The following is a 14,906-nucleotide window of genomic DNA, read 5'->3' as shown; positions in this document are numbered from 1 at the left end:
ACCTTCTACACTATCATTTGTCTTGACTGGAACATCCTCTGCCACCTCCATAAAGCCAGACTCTTTACTATTCCTCCAGTTTCCCTGTTGGTTTACAAATGGAGACCTACTGCCCCCTAACGGCCTGTGTGATATATCATACCCTTCTAACAGAACTGCTGCTTCTTGTACCCGAGAAACATCACCGTCTTCCAAGTGTGACCTAATAGCTACTGGGAGACTATTTTGAAATCCTACATTGGCTCCCTCACATTCTCAAAATTTCATTCTAACTTTAGCGATCAAAACCACTGGTCCCACAGCATTCCTTTTTCCCTAGTAAATTCTACAAATGTTTCATTTGGTCTTTTTAACGTCTGAAGCTTCAAGGACAAGCTCATTAAGCACCGCAGTTATAACTATCTCATCATCTGAAAGACTCGAATACACATACATGGCCTTCCCGACCAAAACACTTTGCAAAATGAGAGCCCTTGTGGCCTTAGGCCACTTTAGCTTTGTAGCCACCTTTTCATAAGATAAAAGAGGGATAAAATATCTCTCAACTCCACCTTCAGTGACATTAAGCAATAGACAAAGGCTCTTTGTTATATCAAATCTCCGAATGGGACTTGATTCCCCATCTGAACTATTGGACCCTATTTCATCCTGTACCCTAAGCTTTTCTCCAGCCAGTTCATGTTGTCCGATTTCTTTCAGTCTTTGAAACTCAAACTTTCACATTTTAATTTCTTTTGTTCTTTTTCTTTTTCCTCTTTTTCAATTCGAACTTTTTCATTCCAATTACTTTCAATTCAAGTCTTTCATCTCTCTTTCTATCTCAAGCTGCTTCATCTGCAACTGAATTCTAGCTAACTCAACGGGATTGCTTTCTGGATTAACTTTTTCTTCTTCCAGTCCCAGATGCTGTGCTATTACCTCAGTCATTTCTGCTTTCTTAGCTCCTGTTTTTAACTCTAACTAACTTTTCTGCTAACGCAATTAACCGAGCTTTGGTTAATTGTTGCAAATTATTCAGGGATAAATCTTCCCTTTCCAGAAGAGTCTTAGCAATTGACAAACCCATTCTGCTTTTCAATCAGTCTGGTAAAATTCACCATGGAAATCTTATCAACTCTAACCTCAGCAAGTATCAGCATTCGTATTTGTCTGTGGATTCAAGATCCTGGACGAGCCCCCAACTTATGTTATGATCCTTGGCCAGACCCCAGGACGTGGAGGGAGATCCGGTAGGGACATTTTGTCTAAAGTAGATAAAGTTTGAGATTCAAGATGCTTACTCAGTAAATAAAGCCACAAGAATCCGTGGGTTTTGAACAAACAAAAATGAACTTTAGTAAGGTATAGTAAAGTTTTGTTCAGAAAGATAAAACAATTTACAATGTCTATCTTAGGGTCTAACAGTCAGGCAAGTATGAGGTACGTGTGAATTAACAGGCACACTTTAGTCGGACATCCCACACTACACAATAGGTGACAGATGCAACCAAAACAGATTCCATGGATTTCTCAACAATCCATCCAGTTGTTTGTCACATTGTGAGTCAACCAGTCTCACTGACACATTGTCTTTCTCACGAGTGTATCCAATCTCCACATTTGAAATTCTCACCTTGGAATTCTCTCCAAACGTCACTCCCACTTGGACGGCTTCAACAATAACCCACCTCGCTGGGTTTCAATCTCACCTTCCGAGATTTCTTTACCCCGGATTCCCGAGCACTTCATCTTCCAAACACAATTTCAGATCTCGGCCGTGCCAATCAGAACACCGATGCTCCGAAGGGGCACCTTTGCTTCAGCTGCCTGCAGGATGGAGTCACCAGCCTTCAGCTGCCTTCCTGGATCTTCAGGGCTTTCTCATGCCCACTTGGCTTAAAGCTACTCCCTGCAGCTCTTTCTTTAATTTGGAGCCTCTGCCCCTTCTCCTTTCTGTTAACTTGACTTAACGGACCTTTTCCTGTCTTCATCCCTTACCTGGGGCTACCTTTTTGGACCTTCTCCTTGTCCCCCTCCCACGTCCTGCTCCCTGTGACACCTATAGGATAATGGCGCTCCATCGCAGGTCATCTGACTTGCCTCTTTTTGCAATCTTCTCTTTTCCCCTCAGTGCATTACAGAGCCGGGCACCGCCTGAAGAACATTAAACTAACCAAACTGCACACGTGCGGCCATTTCTCGGACAGCACACGCGCAGGAGGTCCAAGGTTTGTCGGGTCCCAACTTACGAACTAAGGAAGGGAAGTATTTGAGTTTCACCACAACATCTCTCACCAATCAAGAAATACTCTACATTTCTGTTCTTTTCCACCAAAGTGGATAACTTCATATTTTTTCACATTATATTCCATCTGCCATGTTCTTTCCCACTCGCTTAACCTGTCTAAATCCCCTTGAAGCCGCTTTGCATCTTCCTCAGAACTCACATTCCCACCTAGTTTTGTGTCATCAGTAAACTTAGAAACATTACATTTAATCCCCACGTCCAAATCATTGTGATAATTTGGAACAGCTGGAGCACTGAACCCTGCAGTAACCCCACTAACCACAGCCTGCCAACCTGAGAATGATCTGTCTATTCCTACTCTGTTTTAACCAAACCTCAGACCATGCCAGTATATTACCCCCAATCCCATGTGATTTAATTTTGCTTCCTAACCTTCTGTGTGGAACCTTATTAAAAGCCTTCTGAAAATCCAAATGCACTACATCCACCGGTTCTCCCTTATTGATCCTGCTGGTTACATCTTCAAAAATCTCCAACAGATTTGTTAAATATGATTTCCCTTTCATAAATCCATGTTGACTCTGCCCAACCCTACCATTGTTGTCTAAGTGTCCAGTTATCACATCCTTTATAATAGATTCTAGCAATTTCTCTACTACTGATGTCAGGCTAACAGGTCTGTAGTTCCCAGTTTTCTCCCTCCCTCCTTTCGTAAATAGTGGGGTGACATTTGCTACCTTCCAATCTGTAGGAACCATTCCAGAATCTATAGAATTTTGCGAGGTGATCACCAACTATCACTAACCACCGCATCCACCATCTCCACAGTATCCACTATCTCCACAGCATCCACTATCTCCACAGCATCCACTCTCAACTCTCTGGGATGTAGCTCATCAGGTCCAGGGGATTTATCAACTTTCTGTCCCATTAATTTCTCCAGTACTACTTTCTTACTAATTCCTTTCAGTTCCTTATTCTTGCTAGTCCCTTGCTTCTCTGGTATTTCTGGGAGGTTGTTTGTATCTTACTTCCTGAAGGCACACACAAAGTATTTGTTTAGTTTCTCTGCCATTTTCTTATTCCTCATTATAAATTCTCCTGTCTCTGCCTATACTGGGCCCACATTTGTCTTTGCTAAGCTTTTCCTTTTTACATAGCTACAGAAACTTTTAATCTGTTTTAATGTTTCTCACTAGTTTGCTTTCTTTATCAGTTCCTTGGACCTCCTTTGTGTAGTATAAAGGGTTAACAGACAGGATATGCTAATGTATGACGTAGACGATGATGTACCACTGACGCTAGTCAGTCTCTCGACAGTGAGGCTGGAATTATGCCTAGGAGCTACGTGCCTACTCTGTAACCTGTTTAGATGTAGTATTGATAAACAAGTGTTAAGCAGATACCAAAGGGTGTCTACAGTCTGTCTATTAACCAAGTCCCATGCCTGGAGGGCAAGATAGAAGAACACATCTCAGAACATTTTGAATTCAAAAATGCTTCCAATCCTCAGGCTTACTACTTTTTTGGCAACTTTATAAGCCTCTTCCTTTGATCTAATGCAACCCTTAACTTCTCTTGACTTTAAGTTTGAAAGTGATGTAGTTAATGTAAAATTCTATCACGTTATAATCATTCCTCCCTAGAGGCTCCATTACAACAAGATTATTATTTAGCCCTTTCTCTTGCATAATTCTAGACCTAAAATAGTTGGTTCCACACTGTTCTAGAAAACCATCGCATATACATTCCAGGAATTTGTCCTTCTCAACATTAGTGCTAATCAGCTTTACCCAGTCTATAAGTAGATTGAAGTCCCCGTGATTACTGCATTACCCTTGTTACACACACCTCTAATTTGCTGATTTATACTGTGCCCTACATTACCACGACTGTCTGGTGGCCTATGAACAACCTGCTACCAAAGTTTGCTGCCCCTTTGCTGTTTCTTAGCTCCACCCAAACAGATTCCACATCTTGATCTTCTGATCTAAGCTCCTTTCTCACTAATGTACTGATCCTATCCTTTATTAACAGTGCAACCCCACCTCCTTTTCCTTTTTGCCTATCCTTCCTAAATGTCGAATACCTTTGAATATTCAGTTCCCAGCCTTGGTCACCCTGTAGCCACGTGTCTGGAATGGGAATTAGGTCACACCTGTTTACTTCCATTTGTGCCAACAATTCATGTCTCGTTGCAAATGCTGTGAGTGCCTTTAATTTTGTCTTTTTATTATTTTCACAACCTGTAGCCTTATCGACTGGCGCACACTCTGTCCCTTCCTACCATACTCTGATTATCAATTCCCTTTTTTCTACCTTGATCTCTTGCCTTGTCCTCTCTCTTTAATTTATCACATCTTCCCAAACATTATCCCTTGCCCCCACTATTAGGTTTAAAGTCCCTTTTCCCACCCTAGTTATACGACTCACCAGAACACAGGTCCCAGCATGGTTCAGGTGAAGACCATCCCAGTGGCACAGTAGCACTTTCCCCAGTACTGCTAACAGGTGACAGGTTGGTGACAGGTGACGTCCTCTTAACCTACACTGCAACGCAGATTCTTTAAGGGTCATTCCTACTGTGACGCTATACAGAGGCTAGTTTACCTTTTTGCTCTTTGTGCCAACAGCAACAGTACAGCCATGTGGATGACTACCATACAGAGAGCAGCCGGGGATCGGATTTGTCGGACATCTTGGAGGAGGATGAAGAGGAGCTGTATTCAGAAATGCAACTTGATGAAGGGGGTAGGCGAAGGCACAGTGTGACTTCACATAACGCACTGAAGGTAAGATACATTCTCTATACAGAACAACACTAACTGCACTCCAAAGGTCATTGGTGTGAAACATTTCGGGGTGTTTCTGAGTTATGGCTCTCTATGTCAACACAGGTCCACCTTTCCTCCTTAGATATCACAACGTTCTCAGTTACAGAAGCTTCGATATCTTATTTTCTGAGTTTAAGGAATTACGTTGTAAAGATTTAAATTTGAATCTGGTTCTCTTCACTGTTCTCCACCGCTATCTTATGGCACCAGTCCCCTCAGCAGGGAGTGGTCCCCTCGGCAGGGAGTGGTCCCCTCAGCGGGGAGTGGTCCCCTCAGCGGTGAGTGGTCCCCTCAGCGGGGAGGGGTCCCCTCAGCGGGGAGGGGTCCCCTCAGCGGGGAGTGGTCCTGCTATTGGTGGTTTTCCACCTGGTCCATTCTGCCAGCTCTGGTGGTTTGGAGCTGAATGTTTGCTGATAACACAAAGGTGGTTGGTACAGTAATTAATGTAGACAGGAGCATAAAATTGTTAAGTGACTTTGATAGTTTAAGCAACTGGACAGAACTGTGGGGGATGGATTTCAACACAGCTGTGAGGTCATCCATTTTACACCAGGAAAGGATAGATCAGAATATTATTTAAATGGTGAAGAGTTGGCTATAATGGAAGCCCAAAAGAGATTTTGGGTTTTGTGTCTACAGTCATTAAAATAGAATCGCCAGGCACAGGCAAATCCACAAAAAGGCTAATGGGACATTAGCCATTCTAACTAAAGGACTAGAATATAAAGTGGGGGGGAAGCCTTGCTTAAGCTCTGCCGGGTTAGATCAGAGGCTGGATATTCCCACAGGCGTCAGGACCCGATTTAGGGACAAATGGGAGTCTCAGCCCCGAACAGGGTGGGGAATTGGCGCTCAGCATGGATTCCCCTGGATTGGCCAGTTAGTGGCCAGAGGGTGGACTCACTGTCCAATTAAGGATGGTGGGCAGACCCCTGAAGCTGGAGAGCCAATAGCAGGCCAGTCAGCACGGAAGACGCCGCGGGATGCCTTTTCAGACAAGAGAAAGAAAAAGTGTTTCCAGATAGAGAGGCCGTCTCCAACATACTCATCTTTAAACTAAAAAAATACCTTCACTACCAGGCTATCATTGTGGGTGAGGGTGATTGGGCAGAAGGTGATGGTGGTGGTGGGTGGGGGTGGTAAGGGCGATGATGGTAGTTGGGGGGAGTGAGGGTGATGGTGGTGGGGGGGTGAGGGGGATGGTGGTGGGGTGGGGGGGGGGTGGGGGGGATGGTGGTGGGGGAGTGAGGGTGATGGTAGTGTGGGAGTGAGGGTGATGGTATTGGAGGGTGAGGGTGAGGGTGATGGTGGTGGGGGAGTGAGGGTGATGGTAGTGGGGGAGTGAGGGTGATGGTATTGGAGGGTGAGGGTGAGGGTGATGGTGGTGGGGGGTGAGGGTGATGGTGGTGGGGGAGTGAGGGTGATGGTAGTGGGGGAGTGAGGGTGATGGTATTGGAGGGTGAGGGTGAGGGTGATGGTGGTGGGGGGTGAGGGTGATGGTGGTGGGGGAGTGAGGGTGATGGTAGTGGGGGAGTGAGGGTGATGGTGGTGGGGGAGTGAGGGTGATGATGGTGGGGGGTGAGGGTGAGTAGTGGGGGAGTGAGGGTGATGATGGTGGGGGGTGAGGGTGATGGTAGTGGGGGAGTGAGGGTGATGATGGTGGGGGGTGAGGGTGATGGTAGTGGGGGAGTGAGGGTGATGATTGTGGGGGAGTGAGGGTGATGATAGTGGGGGACTGAGGGTGATGATAGTGAGGGAGTGAGGGTGGTGATAGTGGGGGAGTGAGGGTGATGATAGTGAGGGAGTGAGGGTGATGATAGTGAGGGAGTGAGGGTGATGGTAGTGGGGGAGTGAGGGTGATGGTAGTGGGGGAGTGAGGGTGATGGTAGTGGGGGAGTGAGGGTGATGGTAGTGGGGGAGTGAGGGTGATGGTAGTGGGGGAGTGAGGGTGATGGTGGTGGGGGAGTGAGGGTGATGGTGGTGGGGGAGTGAGGGTGATGATGGTGGGGGAGTGAGGGTGATGGTAGTGGGGGAGTGAGGGTGATGATGGTGGGGGGTGAGGGTGATGGTCGTGAGGGAGTGAGGGTGATGGTAGTGGGGTAGTGAGGGTTATGGTAGTGAGGGAGTGAGGGTGATGGTGGCTGGGACAGTGAGGGTGATGATGGTGGGGGGTGAGGGTGATGGTAGTGGGGGAGTGAGGGTGATGGTATTGGAGGGTGAGGGTGATGGTGGTGGGGGAGTGAGGGTGATGGTAGTGGGGGAGTGAGGGTGATGATAGTGGGGGAGTGAGGGTGATGGTAGTGGGGGAGTGAGGGTGATGGTGGTGGGGGAGTGAGGGTGATGGTGGTGGGGGAGTGAGGGTGATGGTGGTGGGGGGTGAGGGTGATGGTAGTGAGGGAGTGAGGGTGATGATGGTGGGGGGTGAGGGTGATGGTAGTGAGGGAGTGAGGGTGATGGTAGTGGGGTAGTGAGGGTGATGGTAGTGAGGGAGTGAGGGTGATGGTGGTGGGGGAGTGAGGGTGATGATGGTGGGGGGTGAGGGTGATGGTAGTGTGGTAGTGAGGGTTATGGTAGTGAGGGAGTGAGGGTGATGGTGGTGGGGGAGTGAGGGTGATGATGGTGGGGGGTGAGGGTGATGGTAGTGGGGGAGTGAGGGTGATGATGGTGGGGGAGTGAGGGTGATGATTGTGGGGGAGTGAGGGTGATGATAGTGGGGGAGTGAGGGTGATGATAGTGAGGGAGTGAGGGTGATGATAGTGGGGGAGTGAGGGTGATGATAGTGAGGGAGTGAGGCTGTAGGTGGTGGGGGAGTGAGGGTGATGATAGTGGGGGAGTGAGGGTGATGATAGTGGGGGAGTGAGGGTGATGATAGTGGGGGAGTGAGGGTGATGATAGTGAGGGAGTGAGGGTGATGATAGTGAGGGAGTGAGGGTGATGATAGTGAGGGAGTGAGGGTGATGGTGGTGGGGGAGTGAGGGTGATGATAGTGAGGGAGTGAGGGTGGTGATAGTGAGGGAGTGAGGGTGATGGTGGTGGGGGAGTGAGGGTGATGATAGTGAGGGAGTGAGAGTGATGATCGTGAGGGAGTGAGGGTGATGGTGATGGGGGAGTGAGGGTGATGATAGTGAGGGAGTGAGGGTGATGATAGTGAGGGAGTGAGGGTGATGGTGGTGGGGGAGTGAGGGTGATGATAGTGGGGGAGTGAGGGTGATGGTAGTGGGGGAGTGAGGGTGATGGTGGTGGGGGGTGAGGGTGATGGTAGTGAGGGAGTGAGGGTGATGGTAGTGAGGTAGTGAGGGTGATGGTAGTGAGGGAGTGAGGGTGATAGTGGTGGGGGAGTGAGGGTGATGATGGTGGGGGGTAAGGGTGATGGTAGTGGGGTAGTGAGGATTATGGTAGTGAGGGAGTGAGGGTGATGGTGGTGGGGGAGTGAGGGTGATGATGGTGGGGGGTGAGGGTGATGGTAGTGGGGGAGTGAGGGTGATGATTGTGGGGGAGTGAGGGTGATGATAGTGGGGGAGTGAGGTGATGATAGTGAGGGAGTGAGTGTGATGATAGTGGGGGAGTGAGGGCGATGATAGTGAGGGAGTGAGGGTGATGATAGTGAGGGAGTGAGGCTGTAGGTGGTGGGGGAGTGAGGGTGATGATAGTGGGGGAGTGAGGGTGATGATAGTGGGGGAGTGAGGGTGATGATAGTGGGGGGAGTGAGGGTGATGATAGTGAGGGAGTGAGAGTGATGATAGTGAGGGAGTGAGGGTGATGATAGTGAGGGAGTGAGGGCGATGGTGGTGGGGGAGTGAGGGTGATGATAGTGAGGGAGTGAGGGTGATGATAGTGAGGGAGTGAGGGTGATGGTGGTGGGGGAGTGAGGGTGATGATAGTGGGGGAGTGAGGGTGATGGTGGTGGGGGAGTGAGGGTGATGATGGTGGGGGAGTGAGGGTGATGATGGTGGGGGAGTGAGGGTGATGATTGTGGGGAGTGAGGGTGATGATAGTGGGGGAGTGAGGGTGATGATAGTGAGGGAGTGAGGGTGATGATAGTGGGGAGTGAGGGTGATGATAGTGAGGGAGTGAGGGTGATGATAGTGAGGGAGTGAGGCTGTAGGTGGGGGAGTGAGGGTGATGATAGTGGGGGAGTGAGGGTGATGATAGTGGGGGAGTGAGGGTGATGATAGTGAGGAGTGAGGGTGATGCTAGTGAGGGAGTGAGGGTGATGTTGGTGGGGGAGTGAGGGTGATTATAGTGAGGGAGTGAGAGTGATGATAGTGAGGGAGTGAGGGTGATGATAGTGGGGGAGTGAGGGTGATGATAGTGGGGGAGTGAGGGTGATGATAGTGAGGGAGTGAGGGTGATGATAGTGGGGGAGTGAGGGTGATGATAGTGAGGGAGTGAGGGTGATGGTGGTGGGGGAGTGAGGGTGATAGTAGTGAGGGAGTGAGGGTGATGGTGGTGAGGGAGTGAGGGTGATAGTAGTGAGGGAGTGAGGGTGATGGTGGTGAGGGAGTGAGGGTGATAGTAGTGAGGGAGTGAAGGTGATAGTAGTGAGGGAGTGAGGGTGATGATTGTGAGGGAGTGAGGGTGATGATGGTGAGGGAGTGAGGGTGATGATAGTGAGGGAGTGAGGGTGATGATGGTGAGGGAGTGAGGGTGATGATAGTGAGGGAGTGAGGGTGATGATAGTGAGGGAGTGAGGGTGATGATTGTGAGGGAGATGATGGTGAGGGAGTGAGGGTGATGATAGTGAGGGAGTGAGGGTGATGGTGGTGGGGGAGTGAGGGTGATAGTAGTGAGGTAGTGAGGGTGATGATAGTGAGGGAGTGAGGGTGATGATAGTGAGGGAGTGAGGGTGATGATAGTGAGGGAGTGAGGGTGATGATAGTGGGGGAGTGAGGGTGATGATAGTGAGGGAGTGAGGGTGATGATAGTGAGGTAATGAGGGTGATGATAGTGAGGGAGTGAGGGTGATGATAGTGAGGGAGTGAGGGTGATGATAGTGAGGGAGTGAGGGTGATGATAGTGAGGTAGTGAGGGTGATGGTGAGGGAGTGAGGGTGATGATAGTGAGGTAGTGAGGGTGATGATAGTGAGGTAGTGAGGGTGATGATAGTGAGGGAGGGTGATGATAGTGAGGTAGTGAGGGTGATGATAGTGAGGGAGGGTGATGATAGTGAGGGAGTGAGGGTGATGATAGTGAGGGAGGGTGATGATAGTGAGGGAGTGAGGGTGATGATAGTGGGGGAGTGAGGGTGATGGTGGTGGGGGAGTGAGGGTGATGATAGTGGGGGAGTGAGGGTGATGATAGTGAGGTAGTGAGGGTGATGATAGTGGGGGAGTGAGGGTGATGGTAGTGGGGGAGTGAGGGTGATGATAGTGGGGGAGTGAGGGTGATGGTAGTGGGGGAGTGAGGGTGATGATAGTGGGGGAGTGAGGGTGATGGTAGTGGGGGAGTGAGGGTGATGGTGGTGGGGGAGTGAGGGTGATGGTGGTGGGGGAGTGAGGGTGATGGTGGTGGGGGGTGAGGGTGATGGTGGTGGGGGGTGAGGGTGATGATAGTGAGGGAGTGAGGGTGATGATAGTGAGGTAGTGAGGGTGATGATAGTGAGGGGAACCCCTCCACAGGGTGACCTGTGATTTCAGCTGATGCCAGGCAGGGAGTGTCTGAGCTTCTGCGGAGTGACAGTCAGAGTCGGATTGCCTCTCTGCTCCTCGTCTCTCACCTCAAAATCCTTTCAATCCATTTTTTCCCGGCCGGGTGCGAAGTGTGAGAAGTGTATGGTGCGGCGCGCTCCCACAGCGAGCCTTGTGTGGAGGGCTGCAGAGTCAGACGCAATGTGGCCCCCTTTCTTACTGCACTGGTTGCTGTAAATCAGGTAAATTTAAAGGTCCGACCACTTTCAAACCAGGAAGAAGCTGGGTTTGTAAGGTGAGTGGGTAGGATTTGGGGTGGGGTCAGGAGGTCGACTGGGGTCAGGTGGTCGAGTGGGGTCAGGTGGTCGAGTGGGGTCAGGTGGTCCGGGGGGTGCAGTTGGTGCTGGGCGGGGGGGTGTAGTCTGGTGGTCCCGTGTGAGTCAGGGGGTGGTTTTGGGGAACTCGGGGGTGTGGGGCATGGTTGGGGGTGTGGGGGTGTTTAGGGGTGGTGTAGTGGGGTAGTGAGGTGTCCCGTGGGGGGGGTTTTCGGGGGAGGTGTAGTGAGGAGTGCGGGGTAGTTGTAGGGATCCCGTGGAGGGATTGGGAAGGTCAGTACAATAGTTACCCGCTAGAAGTGGTTTTAATTCTTCTAGCTTTTTCTGAGGAACTATTCCTGTAAGACAGTCAGAACCATCCGAAGTTTGCATTTTCGGATGGTTCCCAGTGCAGGGCAACTTCCCATCGTAAGTTTGAACTTACCAGGCAGTTGCTGTGCAAACCTTACCTGGTAACCTCTGGGGGGGAGGCGTTCCCCAGCCCCTCTTTGGGGTAACCCCCAGATACACTGCCCTGGAACTCAGAGGTTACGGGTCATTGTGTTTGTGTATGAGGCGGTGGGTTTTAACAAGCGGAATAAGGAGGTCACATTCTCCTTGGGCAATTAGCGTCTAAATGTGGTAGAGGAACAGAAGGATCTGGGGACAGATAAACAATCTCTAAAAACAGTGACATAGGTTAATAATAGCATGAAAAGCAAGCAAAACACCGGGGTTCCTTCCTAGAGAGATAGAATTTAGCTGAGACTATATTTTTGCAGCATTGTGAACAGTTCTCTGATCTCCATATTATAAAAAGGATATCCAGGCACTGGAGAAGGTGCAGAAAGGATTTACTGGATCAGGAAAGATTGAACAGACTGAGGCTCTTTTCTCTACAAAAGTGAATGCTGAGGGGTGACCTGGGAGAGGTCTTTAAAATTATGAAAGGTTCGATAGGGTCAAGGTAGTGAAGATGTTTGCACTTGGCAGAACCAGGGACCATTAATATAAGACAGTCACTAATAAATCCAATCAGGAATCCAGGAGAAACCTCCTTACCCAGAAAGTGGGGCAAATGTGGAACTCACTATAACTGGGAGTGGTTGAGGTAAATAGAATGGATACATTTTAGGGAAAGTTGGATAAAATCATGAGAGGAAAAAGAACTGAAGAATATGTTGATAGAGTGAATTGAAATAAATGAGAGGGGGCTTATACTGAACATAAACACCATGTGGATCCATGGGAGCTATGGTCTGTTTCCTCACTGTAAATTCTGTGTAATTTTAACACCAGAGCTGAGATCTGCTCCGGGAAGATCTCAATTTCCTGGTTAGTTCCAAGTGAGGTCATTGTAGTATCCAACCTGCTCACAGCACCAAGGTGCAATGTCCAGCTCTGTCTTGTATGTTGCTTGGTTAAAAGCACCACACAGTATAGTGCAGAGTGTTGAGCAGAATGGGAAGGGGTAGGGGAGGGTTCGGTGTTGATCTCTGGACTGTGTTTGCTCATTGCAGTTATGTTGGTGATGGGGATGTTACGCTGACTACACTGTTCCTGAGATCAGCCAATGTTCCTCATCATCATCCAGTCATCCTCCTATGAACAGACATCAGGTGAGGTCATGAGCAGCTTCAGGGACAGACTCACATACCAAGACCTCGCACAGGAATTAAGAGCACGTTTTATGAATTTGCCTCCTGACACACTATCTAACCCCTGGGACTGCGTATCGGGAATTTAGGATACTCTCCGTGGCTTTCCACCCTCTGGCCCCTTCACCTATACAATTCCAAGAAAATTCCAGCCAGAACTGCAATTCCATTAAATCACCCGCTGACAGGAACGAGGAAGAGCTGAACAATTACTTGGATGTTTCCTTTTGCAAAGTTAGTGTCAATGGCTCTGCCTGTAAATGGATCAGCCAATGCAGCAACATCCCCATGTTTTGGGATGAATGCGGCTGAATTCAAATACACTCCCAATTCAAGGCTTCAATTTCCACCCCTTGGCCCAAACACTTGCCTCAAGGTTTAACATTTCTGACAGCAACTGGTCTGGCCTGAGATCCCCCTCTGATCAACTGGTCTGGCCTGAGATCCCCTCTGATCAACTGGTCTGGCCTGAGATCCCCTCTGATCAACTGGTCTGGCCTGAGATTCCCCCTCTGATCAACTGGTCTGGCCTGAGATCCCCTCTGATCAACTGGTCTGGCCTGAGATCTCCCTCTGATCAACTGGTCTGACTTGAGTTCCCTCTCTGATCAACTGGTCTGGCCTGAGATCCCCCTCTGATCAACTGGTCTGGCCTGAGATCCCCCTCTGATCAACTGGTCTGGTCTGAGATCCCCTTGGATCTTTTGACAAGCTGGTGAAGAGCCAGATTGCACCTTGGGCTGACTACACGTCAGGTTCTCCTGAATTGCGGCACAAACACCAACTAATATTTATTGTTAATCCAAAGGGTAAATCACTGAAATAGGAACAGAAAATAAAACAAAACCAGAATTACCTGGAAAAACTCAGCAAGTCTGGCAGCATCGGCGGAGAAGAAATCAGTCAACGTTTCGAGCCCTCATGGCCCTTCGGCAGAACCATGGAGGCTCGAAACGTTGACTGATTTCTTCTCCGCCGATGCTGCCAGACTTGCTGAGTTTTTCCAGGTAATTCTGTTTTTGTTTTGTTTTGGATTTCCAGCATCCGCAGTAGCTTTTAGCTTTTTGTTTTTAGGAACAGAAAATGCTGGGAATACTCAGCAGGTCAGGCAGCCACTTTGGAGAGAGAAACAAAGTTAACATTTCAGACCAGTCTTCATCTTGTTCCTTTCCTCATCCCTTCATGTTGCACTCAGATGGTTTTTATGTAGCAATTCAGCCTTTGTTTCTTTACTATACCCATTACCACTCTCTTTGGTTGTTGTACATTGAAATCTTTTGTTATTTAATCTCTCCTGCCCTCCATCCTATCACAGGGCTTCCCTTTCATTATTCCTGCCCCCTCCCACCTTCCACTGGCTTAAAACTCTTACATTTCTTTCTTCAGTTCTGATGAAAGGTCATCCCAACCTGAAACGTCTCCCTCCACAGATGCTGCCTGACCTGAGTATTTCCAGCACTTTTGTTTTTGTCTTTATTCCGGAGTTCCAGCACCTGCAGTATTTTACTTCTGGGTAAATCGCTGATCCTGGGCTCCCAAGAGGGAGTGCGGTTGGATATTGGGATATAAAACTGTCGTCGTGTTGATTCTCCCGCCCACATCCTTTCAACTGAGGGTCCCCATTCCTAAAGTGGGTTCTCCTTTAAGTCTCTAACTCCCTGTGGACAGATTGCCAGGAAACCTCAGTCAGTTAATGGAAACCATTGCACAGGGCGTACAACCAATTCCTCTGTTGTCAAGATCTGTCCGATTGTTGAAGTAATCTGTATTGTTTTGTTATTTTGGTGGCAAATTAACGTCAGAACGTTGACAGCTACTCCATTGGATGTTAAGCACCTTGGGACAACCAGGATGATGAAAGATGCTCTATAAGTGCAAGTCTCTTTTGTTATCTAAAGCAGCTGGTTTAATGAATGTGCTGGATTACTGAGACAGGGCACTATCTGGTATAGCGGTGTGCCTGCACACTGAGGGGAAGTTGGTCTGTCAACACCATTCGATGAGTGACCTGATGACCAATTCATTGGTTGGGCAGGGGGGGTGGGGGGGGGGTGGGCAACAGGAGGGTTTACAAACCCAAACTGTAGATCTTTAAACAATGTTATTGTTGGTGTGTAAACACAGGTCGGAGCGAGATGAGGAGAAATGACTTCACCCAGCACCTTGTAACTCTTTGAAATTCTCTACCCACAGAGGGGCTGCAGGAGCTCTGTCAATGAGCATGTTCACAACTGTGATCAATAGAT

At 48.9% G+C, this 14,906-nt stretch overlaps 1 protein-coding gene across 1 annotated transcript in view; it reads left to right on the top strand.

Annotated features, from left to right (window-relative positions):
• rimbp2b (RIMS binding protein 2b) overlaps nt 1-14,906 on the top strand; it is a 213,230-nt gene that overhangs the window by 172,024 nt on the left and 26,300 nt on the right. The window contains exon 12 of the mRNA XM_078554672.1: nt 4,861-5,019. Within this exon, the coding sequence (XP_078410798.1) occupies nt 4,861-5,019 (159 nt within the window). The remainder of the gene's footprint in view (nt 1-4,860; nt 5,020-14,906) is intronic.

Source organism: Cetorhinus maximus, chromosome 12, assembly GCF_964194155.1.
Source record: "Cetorhinus maximus chromosome 12, sCetMax3.hap1.1, whole genome shotgun sequence".
NCBI classification, from domain to species: domain Eukaryota; kingdom Metazoa; phylum Chordata; class Chondrichthyes; order Lamniformes; family Cetorhinidae; genus Cetorhinus; species Cetorhinus maximus.
This window is presented reverse-complemented; position numbering and strand designations above follow the sequence as displayed.